The sequence below is a fragment of the Drosophila virilis genome, chromosome 5 (genome assembly GCF_030788295.1).
Source record: "Drosophila virilis strain 15010-1051.87 chromosome 5, Dvir_AGI_RSII-ME, whole genome shotgun sequence".
NCBI classification, from domain to species: Eukaryota; Metazoa; Arthropoda; class Insecta; order Diptera; family Drosophilidae; genus Drosophila; species Drosophila virilis.
This window is the reverse complement of record NC_091547.1, coordinates 23,119,797-23,133,802: the sequence shown is the minus strand read 5'-3', so window position 1 is coordinate 23,133,802 and position 14,006 is coordinate 23,119,797. Positions and strand designations below refer to the sequence as shown.

General features: G+C 40.8%; 4 protein-coding genes across 4 annotated transcripts; 3 read left to right on the top strand and 1 right to left on the bottom strand.

Moving 5' to 3' along the window:
- The first annotated feature begins 4,774 nt into the window (after window positions 1–4,774).
- LOC6625369 (uncharacterized) lies at window positions 4,775–5,499 on the top strand. The gene is made up of 2 exons (XM_002049029.4): window positions 4,775–4,931; window positions 4,999–5,499. Exons 1-2 carry the CDS (start codon window positions 4,918–4,920, stop codon window positions 5,258–5,260), a joined length of 276 nt encoding a protein of 91 aa, XP_002049065.2. The 5' UTR covers window positions 4,775–4,917; the 3' UTR covers window positions 5,261–5,499.
- A 3,908-nt stretch (window positions 5,500–9,407) lies between these two features.
- Window positions 9,408–11,761, top strand: LOC6625370 (uncharacterized). The gene is made up of 2 exons (XM_002049030.4): window positions 9,408–9,594; window positions 9,685–11,761. The coding sequence occupies exon 2, from the start codon at window positions 9,706–9,708 to the stop codon at window positions 11,704–11,706; it is 2,001 nt and encodes a 666-aa protein (XP_002049066.2). The 5' UTR covers window positions 9,408–9,594; window positions 9,685–9,705; the 3' UTR covers window positions 11,707–11,761.
- Window positions 11,762–11,986: 225 nt separating this feature from the next.
- Rpi (Ribose-5-phosphate isomerase) lies at window positions 11,987–13,115 on the top strand. The gene has a single exon (XM_002049031.4). The coding sequence runs from the start codon at window positions 12,124–12,126 to the stop codon at window positions 12,976–12,978; it is 855 nt and encodes a 284-aa protein (XP_002049067.2). The 5' UTR covers window positions 11,987–12,123; the 3' UTR covers window positions 12,979–13,115.
- LOC6625624 (protein TEX261) lies at window positions 13,041–13,957 on the bottom strand. Its single transcript, XM_002049032.4, has 3 exons — window positions 13,799–13,957; window positions 13,442–13,743; window positions 13,041–13,375 (listed from the first exon to the last, which is right to left on the bottom strand). Exons 1-3 carry the CDS (start codon window positions 13,866–13,868, stop codon window positions 13,139–13,141), a joined length of 609 nt encoding a protein of 202 aa, XP_002049068.1. The 5' UTR covers window positions 13,869–13,957; the 3' UTR covers window positions 13,041–13,138.
- Between the last annotated feature and the right edge of the window lie 49 nt (window positions 13,958–14,006).

Sequence of the window (14,006 nt, the reverse complement as noted above, 5' to 3'; positions counted from 1 at the left end):
ACAAATTAATAATGGGTGTAAGCATGTTCTATTTGTATCTACGTAAGGGGCACATATTCTACTAAAAAATGTATTTAGCGCAAATGTAAATTAATTAAATTAATTGGTTCAAATATAGGTTAATACAGTCATGATAGAGACACACAAAAAGTGCTTAGTTCGAGAAGAATTTTAAGCAACAAATAAACGTCATCTTCTTTACAAGTAAATTGTGTATATGTGTGATTAAACCTGTTCAGTAGTCATGGCGTTCTCTTGGCCCTTCAATTACGCCCTTAGTTCTGCATTACATTCCATTTAAACCTTTCGGCATACTCTTCACAGTCTCATTTGGGCAGCAGGACCTGCATTAACCGTTGCATTCCTCTGGCCTTTGCACGCACGTTATTTTGCCATTTTGCAATCTGGGCAATGCTTTGGGCTCTGGTGAAAAATAAACTATTCTCACACTTCTCGCATGAAATCACGCCGTGTCGCTTTCGAAAGGCACATAAAAAATGGAGGGCTTAATTAAAAGGCAAAAATGTGCTGCGATTTTCCGCTTTTTTAACGCCAAGTGCAACAACTCCTTCCCCTTCACCCTTTACCCTTTGCAGCATAGCCAGGGCCTGGGCCAGTGCCAGAAAACGGACGCGAGACAGGGAGAAATGGACAACATTTGCAAAAAGAAAACACTACTTAGTGGCGACTTTTTATTTGCTCTTGTGTTCCTTGGCAGCAGACAGCAGCCAGTTTAAATGTGCCACGTCTGTGGCTCATATGTCTTCTTTGGACGAAGGTTTCTCATTTCGTGCCCTTCTCTTGTTTGGTAATGAAACATTTTTTGTTAATTAAAGCAACGCAAGAAATGAAATACTCTCAAGAGCTCATTAAAACTGAAAGTCACTGTTTCACGAATCATGATATTTGCGCTAGTAAATGCTTCTGTTGATATATATGGGGGCTTTGCAAACGTGACGTCATGATCTTGGAGACTTCGGTTTCTGGGCGTCGAACTAACAAGCGAGAAGTTAGTGATTCAACTCCAGCAATCATTGCTTTTTCTTGTGTTTGGTTATTGAGAGTAAAGAATAATATTTAAGAATTATTTATCGTTCCAGAATATAAATGAATAGATAAATATAGAAAAATACACTGAAGCATACATCTACGGCCGCAGTTATTGTGACTTATTTCCAATTTGATCCTTAATTTTGTAGCCTTGCCCACATTACAATTAAATCCAACTGCAGTACAGCGATGCACAATACTGCCCACACTTTACGGGTAATTGCTATTCATCAGTTTGCACACTAATATATATGTATGTGCCTTTATGTTGCCGCGTTGGAAATATAGAACAAGCCGAATGGAGGGAATCCATCACAATTTACAGCGCAAACGGACCAAAGTTGGCAATAAAATTTAATTTATATCCTGTGAAAACGCTGCTGCTGGTTGTTGGGTTTGCTCCCCGACAAGGCAAACGCGTTCAAGTGTTTGCAAAACATTTAATTCCATTTTCGATTGCTGTGGAATGCAAGCCGCTAAAGGGAGGAGAAGATGAGGTGCGCATAGGATACGCCACATGGGCCACACGCTGGCAATAGCCAGGGGTTGGCTTAAGGGCATGGGCAAGAATGCAATTGCAAATTCCCGACAAATTTGAAATTTGAATTGGCAAAACTACCTGACAGAACAGATGGACAGACAGGCAGACAGACGCATGCATATTCAAACTGGCAGCAACACTAGACGCTAGCCTAGTGTCATTTGTAAGCGTTGTCCAGCATCCACTCGAACAGCATTTGTTTGGGTTACGAAGCGGGGAAATCCCCGTAGCTGCAGCTGCAACTGCTGCTGCTCCTAGTGGCTGGGCAAATCAGGGCAATTGAAGTGCCTTAAAGTGCTCCATGGCTGGCACATAAATAAATGTTTGCACATTTACTTTACCTTCTCTACCCTGTACTGTGTGCTAGCCACTGGTGTTGGGTTTGTTGCCTCTGGCTTTGATTCGTTGCGCTTCCTGTTCCCAGCACGTTCATAACTCAACTCTGGCCGGGCATTGCGGGATGTGGTGGGTGGTTGGGTCTCCATGTTGCCGGGCCCTTTATTTGCTTGTAATTTGAAGCTGACTGTGCAGCAATCTCGATACAAATCCTCAACAGCTCAAAAGGCAACTTGAACTGCACTGCAATGCAGGGCTCGGAATTCCTCCAGAGTATCATTGCCATAACTTTGTATATTGTAATGGCAATGCGATTGACCGAATCTGCCACAAGAATACTAACATATATCACATGGATATGCCGAGGCGCCCACACCAGCAAATGGCAGCCAACTGCTGCCACTCACTAATTTCCCAATCAAGTACTGCAACAATTCTGCAGTACGTCGGTCCAACGGTTGATGACGATTAGCGCCCGACAAGGCCAATTCAAGTCAAGCTCACGTTTCCAAGGCGCAACGGTGATTACCCATAAAACGGAGTATCTAAAGATGAGTAATAAGTAACGGAAAAAACATCCAAAAATATAAAATTACTTATGGATAATTATTGATAAATTAATATCTATGCTGAAATCCAAGCTCAATACTTAACTATTTCCACTGTTTCAAACAGATATTTCTTGGTAATTGGTTCAATTCCACGTTTTGCAATTGAAGCTTTCCTTTCAACGAATTTTTGAAATATGCCACTTTTCATTTCATTATTCTTTAGATGCATCTAAACGAAGCGTTTCATGCCAATGTTTTTAATATAATTCCTATAAAAATAAGTAAACGTTCTCTTAATTCAAACAATATTCTTAAATGAAGCTGTATTTGTAATATACCTTGCTCCTAATGAAGCTTTTTATTTCACCATTGCCAATCCATTTAGCAGCGTTTTATTCCACCTTTTCTAATGGATAGATAGATGAAATATATATAAGAATTGATACAGCGATCGTTTTTAGTTAAAACTCTAGAGTGCCGCCGGCACGACAAAGTTATATTTTTTTTATGCTGTCTGAGCTTGGAATGGGGTGGAAATTTGGCTTGCTTTTGCAGCTGACAATGCTTTGACTCTGTCTTCCATTTTTTGAGGGCATTTAGCAAAATGTCACGTAGCAAATGTGACAGCGTGGTCAACATAATGAATGGTTAGCCGCCCGGAAAGAAGCAGCGAAAAGTGCAGCATGACGCAGGTGCATGTGTTTTGTCCTTACTATCTGTGTGTGTGTGTGTGTGTGTGTGTGTGAGTGTGAGTGAGCTTTGCACTAGTATAACACATGCACTTTGGGAGTTCATGTCTGTGGCATTGATTGCCTTGGCGGCGATTGCAATAACCCAACTTCATGTGAAAGGGCAAAAGCGCGCCCAAATGTCACGACATTACACAACGGGGCATCGGTTCCTGGCAACGGCCCCAAAAATGTGTCCATGCACGTGACACTTCACTGCAATTTGCAATTTGATTTTCTTCTTCCTCCACCGCCATGTCGTCCGGTCGGCCGGCAACAAAGTTCCAGTTGTTGGCTGCATAAGTTCATGGATCCAATTGATTCCAACGTCGTCGGCGCTCTGCTTATACATATATATGTGTGTGTACGTGTGTGTAGGTGGCAAGCGAAGCGAGTTTGTTGGGTGTGTGTGTGTGTGTGTACTGTCAGTGTCTCCACTGCATTGGCGTCTTTACATTGTTACACTTGACCAATTCGAATTGCAATTACACACCTGAGTGTCGCCCCCTTCCCACGCTCCTTACGACGCACCTGAGCTCTTGTGTGCTGCAATTGCTGAACAACGATTTGTGTTGGCTTTTCGTTGTTTGCCAATTTTAAGTTGACTGCCATTCCTAGTCTTCAACGCTGCCCAAGAAACAAGACGGCGTGCTTTAGTCTGCAGTGCCCGACTAGGACATGCCCTAATTTGCAAAAACGCAAAAACATGAAATATTTTTAATCTCTATATATACGAAATATACGAGAATAAACATGCCAAATTCAATATTTATCCATATAATGAAAACGAGCGGAAATGTTAAGAAAAATAATCATAAAATCTGGCGAATAGTATGGAGCATATATTTCAAATTTGACGCGTTCACAAAAATTTGGCTAGATTTACTCAATTCGTCGTCCTGATCGAAAATAAATACACTTTATGTGGCCAAAGAAACATTGTTTGTCTGTTCATACATTCGCATGTCATACCCTATTTAGCCATTTTGACTGGGTTCAGGGTATAATAAAAGCTGAAAGAAGTTGTTTAGCCGGGAGCTGCAATTGCGAGTCCCTTAGTTACATATCTGTGCTCTAATAGACTAATGAAAACTCCGAATTGTTTCTTAAGGGCATTGGATAATTACAAGTGGCTGTCATCATTCACCGTTTGCCCACTCGACTTGAACTACGTATCTAATAAATTTTATTGCGATTTGTGTGCTTGTGATTAAAAATCGCACTCGTAATTGATTGAAGCGTTTGTAATCGGATCGGACATATAGGCCAATCCTCATCTGTCTGTTTGCTTGTGGCTGCTGACCTTTAATGGAGCTGACAAACACGGCTAAGTACTTACTCTACGCCCATGTTCAACGGCTTCCTTCCGGCCTCAAACACTCGTGTGGTCCTCCACGTCCCAAGCCATCTCGTTGCCCAATCAAAGGGCAATTTCATTCAGTTAATTAACGCCATGATTATTGGCATGGCTTGACATTAACGACAGATGATAAAACAGACAAGCACTTTAATTGCATATTGAAAATGGCCAAATTAAGACATAAATTAGTTGAAAATTCAAATGAAAATTCAGTTGAAAATGTAACTTAGATTTTTAAGTTTCTGTATATTTAAACTTTATTATTTTTATTGTTTCTTTCTTTGTTAATTATTGTGCATTCGTTTTTGTGCACTTTTCTAGTGTTTCTTTTGGTATATTTGATTTCTACGAATGGCACCTAATTTGTAAGTTATCAATAAACAAATACCATTATCACACCATAAAAATATATGCCCGTATCATGCTACACAGTCTCACATTGATTGCCAAGCGGGATTTTACGACAGTCGCCAGCGGCAGTTCCGTTGTCAACAACCTCCTGAAACCCATCGGCTTCGAGCTTAAGACGGCTCAGGCGCTGATCACTAAAACGCGACAGAAACGCATGCGTGAGCTTTACGAACGAGAATTTATACAGGAGCGTTTGGAGGTGAAACAGCTAAATCGGAATATGAACGCCAAAAAATATCGATATCGCTGCACGCCCCTGGGCATGGTGTTGATTTTACCATAGATACTTAGTTGCAATAAATTGTTTTTCAGTTAGGCAACAGGCAACACTTTTAAGTGTTAGTTGGGCGGAAAAGCACTCACTCCAAAATGCTGCCTGTTAAATTAACTGAAATATGCATGAATGAATGTAATTTGAATATTAACTTTTCGCATTGCTTGAATGCCTCCAAATGTCTGCACAAAATATTTATTTTATGCGGTCAACTGTCTGCAGTATAATAAATTGATTTTGTCAGCTTTGTTTGCGGCCATTAATCTATTTTGTTCAGCCCCAAAGATGCCACGCCTTTAGCAGAATTTTCTGTTTATTGTTTAATGAATGAATGAGAAATTTCAATGGGGGCGTTTCTTGAGCGGCGAATCCTTTAAGTGTATGAGCCTTGCTTTTCTAGCTGTGTTTGCCTTTCTTTTTATACCCTTGTAGAGGGTATTATGAATTGGTCATGAAATGTGGCATAGAAAGAAAGATTTCCGAATCCATTAGGTATATTTATTCCTGCTGTATATAAAAGTCTATATATCGGAGCAGTTTGGATCGGATCACTATATCGTGTATCTGGCATAGGATTGATGTTCTTGTATGGAGAATATTTCGGTTTTTAATATGGTATCTTAAACAAACCTGACATAGTTACACTATGCTACACATACAAACAAATTCTTAACAAGATCTACTACTATATCATATTGTATTAAAGGAACTATCGGTTTGTTTTTGAAGTTATCTTCACCGATGCAATTTCCAGCTTCTCCACTTTCAAATGACAAGGGTATTTTATCTTCGACCGGCTGAAAATTGTCGTATTTTTTTGTTTTATGTTTTTATTTCGTGAAACTTGCAAATTCACTTTGTTTGTTGTTCTGATCCTCCCACACACTCAGACACACACACACACACAGAGACAACAACACAAATACAAATTGATTATCATGGCCCTATAGCACAAAGGCCTTTGTTTTTTGTGGTGCCAATAAAAACGCCACTTGTAATATTAATTGAATGCTAAAGCTAAACTTTAGGCGAGTGCCAGACACAGTGTCCGTGTCTCAAACCTTTTATTTGGAGCGGGCTGGGCGCCACTTCATCATCATTTGTCATTGTCTATGTTGGCAGGAGGTTAACGGAGTGTGATTCCCCCTTACCAGCATTTGCATGTTCAATAGGTAGATGAGATAAGGCTTAGAATGGACGATGCCTTTTTGGTAGCCTCAATGCGCTCAGATGCACTTCCGTTTTACTTTTGAACGCCTCCATTTACGCCCCGGTGCTCGGCTGCTCTGCTCTTTGCCGTGTGCAGTCAGCGATGTGCTAATCAAATTATAAATTATTCCCATCGAAAAAGTCGTTCATTGCAGAGGCAAGACAACCCAAGTCAAGCCAAGCCACCAAGCTGACATTGTCATCATCAGCAGGACCATGGAGATGCCATCATAACTCTGATTCGATGGCGTGCACAAAAAAAAAAAAAATAAAAAAAAATAAAGGAAAGAAAGAAAACCGAGCCGTGCCTGCAATCATATTTTCCCTCTCCCCCAATGGCGCTTCTCTATTTAGGCGCTATAATGGGAAAACGCCAACGGATGGCAACACAACTGGGTCGCGGCTCCATTTGCAATTGCTGCCCTTTGCAAGTTTTTGTGCAAAGTTTGTGCGTGTAATTGAGCGGGCGTTGGGAACTGGAACTGGTTGCTGGGTGGCGGGTGGCGGGTGACGGGTGAAAGAGCATACGGATGCAGGTGTTGGAGTGTGGCCCACAAGGGGCACATTAAACAATGCATTCCTTTAATTAACAATTTGCATTTGCCGGTTTTTATGCTGCCCACATGTGTGTGCACGTCTGTGTGTGTGTAGGTGTGTGTGTACAGGACTTTTGTTTCACTTAATTGACGTTTGCATTGGCACTGTTGTTATACCCTTGCCAAAGGATGCCATAACCTTAAAAACAAGATTCGTCAACAGACTAATTAGGTGACCATTAATACATATATGATATACCATTTAGTTATGCTAAGTAAACGTTTTTATGCTTGGGACAAGTCACAAAAAAAAGGTGTTTATTGTTAAATGTTACATTTATATGCCAAAACTGAGATAATTTGCCGTTTTATGCACTAGTCCAGACGTTCTCAGACTAATGTCGTCTACAGCCCGTTTTAGGAATCATCTTAAATTAACAATCGCTTCTGTTAAATGACAATCGTGTACAATATGTGCGACACTTTAAAAACCTGCACGTGGTAATCATATAATGAATATTCTGTTGGTTTCTACCAATTTTGTAATGATACACAGTCTGTCGCATGTTCATAGTTATTATATAAGCATGCAAAATGCAACTATTTTTTAATTCTGTACTGCATTTGGAATTCATTTCTTTAAATGTGAAATCCATTAACACAAATCTTTTGGCATTTGCTTACCTCTTACGATTCTGTTTTTTGCTAGTCTCTTTGCATTTGGCATGGCATTCAGTTTGTGTTCCATTTTGAAAGGGAAAAACTGCAATCACCTTTGTGATTGTGCTTTGCTTTTCAGCTTTATCGCAATGCCATTCAACAGTTTTCGCTTTGTGCACTAAAAGTATTAAATTTCTTCAAATGCTATACTGAAATAATCCAAGCAGTTACGTCTAAGACGGAATATTCCAACAGCTGCAACCAGATGCGGTCGGCCATTCAAGAGGGATTCCCCTCATTTTATTTCATTGGTCAGCGCTGACGCTTCGCCCTCTCGCACTCATCTAAGCCAAAATGGGAATGCTTTTAATGGTTTTGCAGCCATTTCTTATCATTATCAAGGCGAACGTTTAACTTTAAACGTCTTTTGTATTATGGGTTCTTCTGTATTTACGTTGTTGTTATTGTTGTTGTGCAAAGTGTATGCGCTCCATTGTTCCGATTGCATCCAAAACTATTATTTTGTACCTTTGTGTACTTTGGCGCATTTTCGTCAACTCGCATTTGTTGATTAAGTGAGCTTATTTAAGCGTATATATATTCGTATATAATATTATCGATTATTATTTTGATTTTTTTTTTTTTGAGTTTTTTTCCAATATTGAGATTCGACAGCATACCTTAAGATTTAAGTTCATTGACCAATAAATATATACTAATGGTATAAAGATATTTGAATCAAGAGCCCTTTTTCGAAATACTTCTTTCAAGCGCAACATGTAGCAGCTACTACTGCTGTTGCCCAAAAAATCAAAGACAACTTCCGAATATGTTCCATAAGAACCAACAACAACCATAACCAAAACAAACGACTCGACAACGAACAAATCGCACACCAGAATTCTGTCCACGCTACCCCTTTTTGGTTTGAGGCTATGAGACCTATGAGGCATACGATCTTAGCTTCTGTATTTTAACTTTTCATAAGCAATATAACCAAATATACCAAACCATCTAATACATACATTTTTATTTAATATCTATATAAAATATAATTTTGTATTTAGTGTGCAACAATTAGTACAGTCAATAATAAGTGTTTTTTTTTTATAAATTATATATCATTCTTATAAAAAAGAGCATCAAAGCCGCGACCCGCCAAATAGTTGTGTCTGCCAAGCCAAGGAAAGCTTATGAATTTAAGAAGATTGCAACGTTCTGTTGCGCATGTGACGTCACAGTCCAAGGCTTTTTAAGTGCGATCATTTCGTAGATAATATTATAACCTATGTCAACATATTATTGTCTATAAAAGACCATATTCATAAGTTATTTAAATGTACGTAATAAAGGTAGAAATATATACACAAGAAATAAAATTCTATAAATTGTGACTTCATAATATATGATGTCGGGCGCGAAACCCTATGATCTGAATGCCATGGCTTTATGGCTCTTTATTACTCAATGATACCACTAACCACTAAGCAAACAACATATAGACTGGACATCACATAAAAGAAACGTTGGCACAAAAAGTATCAGTGACATCTGGTCCAAAATCGCGAGTAAGTGAGTTACTCTACAGGAAAGTGCTTGGCCCACTCTCTTCCATATGATTTGTGCGACAGAAGGGCAACGCTGTTAATTTTTAACTCGCTCGCAATTACTCTCAGCTCTCAATGCTCTCTCCTTTTGTTTAGGAATCGTTTAAATGTATGTGTCCGACAAGCAAAACTGCGCACAACTTCAATTTTTCTCAAATACTGTTTGTTTGGTTAGTGTTATTACTCAATGATACATACATATAAGTTTGCATTGCATTTGCTCAGTATCAAAGCCAGAAAGTCCAGCGAACAGATCGGACGTGAGCGTTAAGGCGGCACTTTGTGAATAAACAAAAATAACATAAACATATTTTTATTGGCTGCAATTCAAGTAAGTAATTTTATACACTGACATGTGTGTATGTCCATACAGAAAAAAACGCGCTTACTAGGCAGAAAACTATAATGAAATAATTTTCAGCACTGAGAAAACCACATCGAAATGCGACTACATTTTGGCACAGGGATGCTGTTTTTGATTTTGAGACTATTTGAGATAATGTCTGTCGAGAGAGTGGCCAGCTCCAATATAGTGGCCGACACGGTGGACATAATCAAACTAATACACGAGTTGTCGAGCAGCCTACTTAAGGCCTGGAATCTTATAGAAGATCTGCCCTTGGGCAACAGCAATGATATACCGCTAATGAATGAAAATCAGCGTCAAATAATGAGCTCCATTGAACAGGTCAACAATCAGATAAGTAATTTGGAGGAAAAACAGGCGGAATATTTTACCATGACAATTGAGACGCTGAAACGTGAATTTCACGCCGAGTCTGAGCTAACCCACAAGATGACCTATGTGGGCGATATAACCAGAAGCATTCTACAACGCTATCGGGATATGATTGACTATAATAAATACAAGGATAATGTGAATCCCTATACATTGCGTAACTTTGCCGAGTGGACGGTTAAACCGGGGCCCAGCTCTATTGGCTACTTACTGGAGATGCTGCATACTTACATTTACGGTGAAGCCGAAAATAATGCCACCCAATCGCTGTTCGCTAAGCTGGTGTCCAGCTATGAGTCAGACGTGGAGCAATTATGCGCCTCCAATCGATCCCCACAGCAATTCGCCTATGATATGTACACGAAGGCAACGCTAATAGAGATTAAGGGCTACATCATGCTGGAATTCTCATGGATGGTCTTGCGTGACTTTGGATTGGGTAACTTTACTCAGCAGATGTTGCTAATGCGTAGCAAATACCAGCAACGCTTGCAGCACTCTCAGCAGATTCTACGGCAAGTATTGGCGTATACAGGACGCATCTATTGGCGCTGTGATCCCAGGCCGCGAGAGCATGTGCTGGGGAAGACATACGACGAGATCACACGCCTAATGCAGGGCTACGTAGAGAATGAGATAAACCTAAATACTGAGTCGAGTTGCTACCAATCCTGCGAGGATTACCAGGACGTGCGCGTCACCGGCTGCCAGAAAAACGAATTCTGTAATGATCAGCCAAAATGTGCCGGACGCGTGCACAGCTGTCGCTTCATTGACTCGAACATGGACGTTTGCCAATCCTACGGAAACAGTTCGCGTCGCTACGAGTTTATACACTATGACAATGATCGCTTGCTGAACATTGATGAAGACGGCATCCAGAACTTGGTCTGCTCACGCGGCTCCAATCGGGTGAAGTCCTGGTCGTTTTATCTCTTCTGGCGTTGTCACTATTGTTTCTGTCTGTGTGACGAGCCGGGTCCGCAGTCCGATCGCTTCTTTAGCTTGCGCGATACACTCTCCGATTTTAAGCAGAACAAGATTGTCACTGGAGCGCGATTTATAAAGGATCAACGTATCTTCCATTTGCAGTTGCAGCAAGGTGAACTGTTGCCAGGTGGTTTGATTAATCAATCATCACTGGATTGGATACCACTGGAGTCTTTTGATGTCAATCACGTGGACATACGCAACGGCTTTGACTATCATGAGCTCACCTTTGAGAGCCGTTCGCTGGGTTTGGATGAGATAACCGCGAAAAATGACTCCCTTGTGGTTACAGGCGCCCGTTTTCGTGTCATCGACAAACATCTCAATTTGGCGGTGCGCTTTAGCCTTTTCAACTTTACCACAGGACGTCTACTGAATCCGGAGGTAAACAGCCTTTGGCTGGGCAACAATGCGGATAAACCACGCCAGAAGCTCCTACTGAAGAACCCTAATAAGCCGACCAAAACAACAGTTAAATCTGTACCATTATCGAAAAATAATCAATTTATGGAATTTATAAGCAGCAGCATGGACATGGATGCCGCACAGAGCACCGTACCCTTTATCGATGTACAGGATGTCGTGACCAATCCAGCAATGTCAATTTCTGGACTTGGCATCTATCATAAGGGAAAAAAAGGTTTCGGTGGCTTCTTTGCGCCAAAGATTGTTACATTCAATTTGTTGCATAAGCTTATGCAGCCACAAACTTAATCGGAAAATGTAAGGTTTCCTAATTGTATTAATTAATCACATATAATTTGATAAATAAATTCAAATCAATACAATTTGCATTTTATTAAATACAAATTTCCCCGTGCTCCTTGCTTAAAAAAATTTATCAGCTTTTGAAATGTAACGGTAAGTTACTTTTAAATTTTCAAATGGCAATGCTGCGTTGCCGCGATGATTTCATACGATATTTGACTATATAAAATAATCGATAAAAACTTAGCAGCACTTAGCTTATGCTTTGAAAACAATTGCTGAAAGTAGCCAGAATTAAGCCAAATATTGCCGCAGACGGTTAAGCAAACGACTTGTCTTGAAAAATAATTTTCAGCTAGTGTCATTGCAGTGAGAACTTACTTGTCATACTGAAGCCGGGTCACATTGAAGTTGCTGAAGCACATGTTGAAGCCCTTATTGCTGTGCCGAGGTTTACTGCAACCGCATTTACCACATTTGATCTCAGTTGTAATAAGATCGAGCATCGATTTGCAAGTGACAGCCTTACGACGCACATTCTGCTCCAATATGGACTCGAAAATTGCTCTGGATGCAGCCAAGAAGCTAGCGGCACGCGCTGCCGTTGACCAGTGGGTGACCGAGGAGACCAAAGTGGTGGGCATTGGCAGCGGTTCGACCATAGTATTTGTTGTGGATCGCATTGCGGAACGCGTGTGGAAGGAGGGCGCCCTCTCCGACATGATTTGTGTGCCCTCATCGTATCAGGCGCGTAAGCTGATACTTGATCATAATCTAACATTGGGCGATTTGGATCGCAACTGCCGGATCGATGTATATATTGATGGCGCCGACGAGGTCGACAGCGGTATGGTGCTCATTAAAGGCGGCGGAGGTTGCCTCATGCAGGAAAAGATTGTTGCCTCGTGCGCGAAGAGTGTAATAATCATTGCGGACTACACTAAGAAATCTCTCCGCCTAGGCGAGCAATGGTGCAAGGGAATACCTATTGAGGTCGCGCCCATGGCCTATGTCCCAATCAAGCATAAAATCGAGGAGCTCTTCGGCGGCGAGGCGCAGCTGCGCATTGCCTTAAAAAAGGCCGGCCCAATTGTCACCGACAATGGCAACTTTCTGCTGGACTGGAGATTTGTTGCCAAACGCGAATACAATTGGTACGAGGTAAATCTGGCAATATCCATGATACCGGGTGTCTTGGAGACTGGTCTGTTTGTGGACATGGCAACCAAATGTTACTTTGGCATGGCAGATGGGACCGTCAAGGTGCAGAGTAGATAGAACTTATTTGGAATAGTAGTTTGCATAATGCAATTCACATGTTCATATTAATACTACTACACTTTGTTAAAAGGGTATATTACAAAATAAATAACTAAAGGTTCTTGAGTTCCTTTACAAGGAACAATGCCAATCGATTCTCAGGATCTTTGGTGTCTGCCTAAAATGATTTCTTGCTGCGACCCGGCAGCAACGTCTCCTTAATATAGTTAAAAAACGAGAGCAATCCAAGCTTCTTGTTGCGCGAAAAGTAGTTGCTGACCACATCCGGATTACTGCTGCCTAAACGTCGCTCATTGGTGCTAATCGTTGTGGGCAGCACATTGTCGTTGGCGCTGAGTGAGACGAAGAGTGCAAAGGGAACCATCCACAAGCAGACAGTGAAATAGGCGAGCACCTTTAAAAAAAAAATAGTCGTATGCTGAAAAATACAAGTTGCTGCTAGATATCTGGACGCGCTTACCTGTGTAAAAGGAACGTAGACGCTGGTAAAATACTGAAATGCGAGCACATGATTAATCACCAGCATCGCCAGCGAGCCAATAAAAGACACCGAAAGCAATTGGATGAATGGGAAATTAGTCATTATACAGAAATGAAAAGCCTGTGCCGCTAGACCACACGACATCATGGTCCACGGAAAATCCTCGAAGAAAATAAGCAGTATATAGACGAAAATTGTGAAACTTATCATAAAAAGAATAAAACGTCGTGCTGGCGTTGAATACTCCTCCGCCAATTCAGCCAGATAGTAAAGTCCGGCAACTGAAAATAGGCGTATGTACGAAATAGGGCACGTAATCAGATTCTGTTAACATACCTATGGAGAGTGTCATGAAGGTGATCTGTATAGCTAATGATATCCAACTGAGTATAAATAGAAAACCCATAGTTTCTTAAATATCAATAAGGTGAGTCGATGAGGTGCCAAAACAAAACAATGACGCGACGCATCAATAACATTAACGATAAGCGGCGATTTATTTCCGACAGCGTTGCCACCCAGTCAATGGTATGGTTTAATTCAC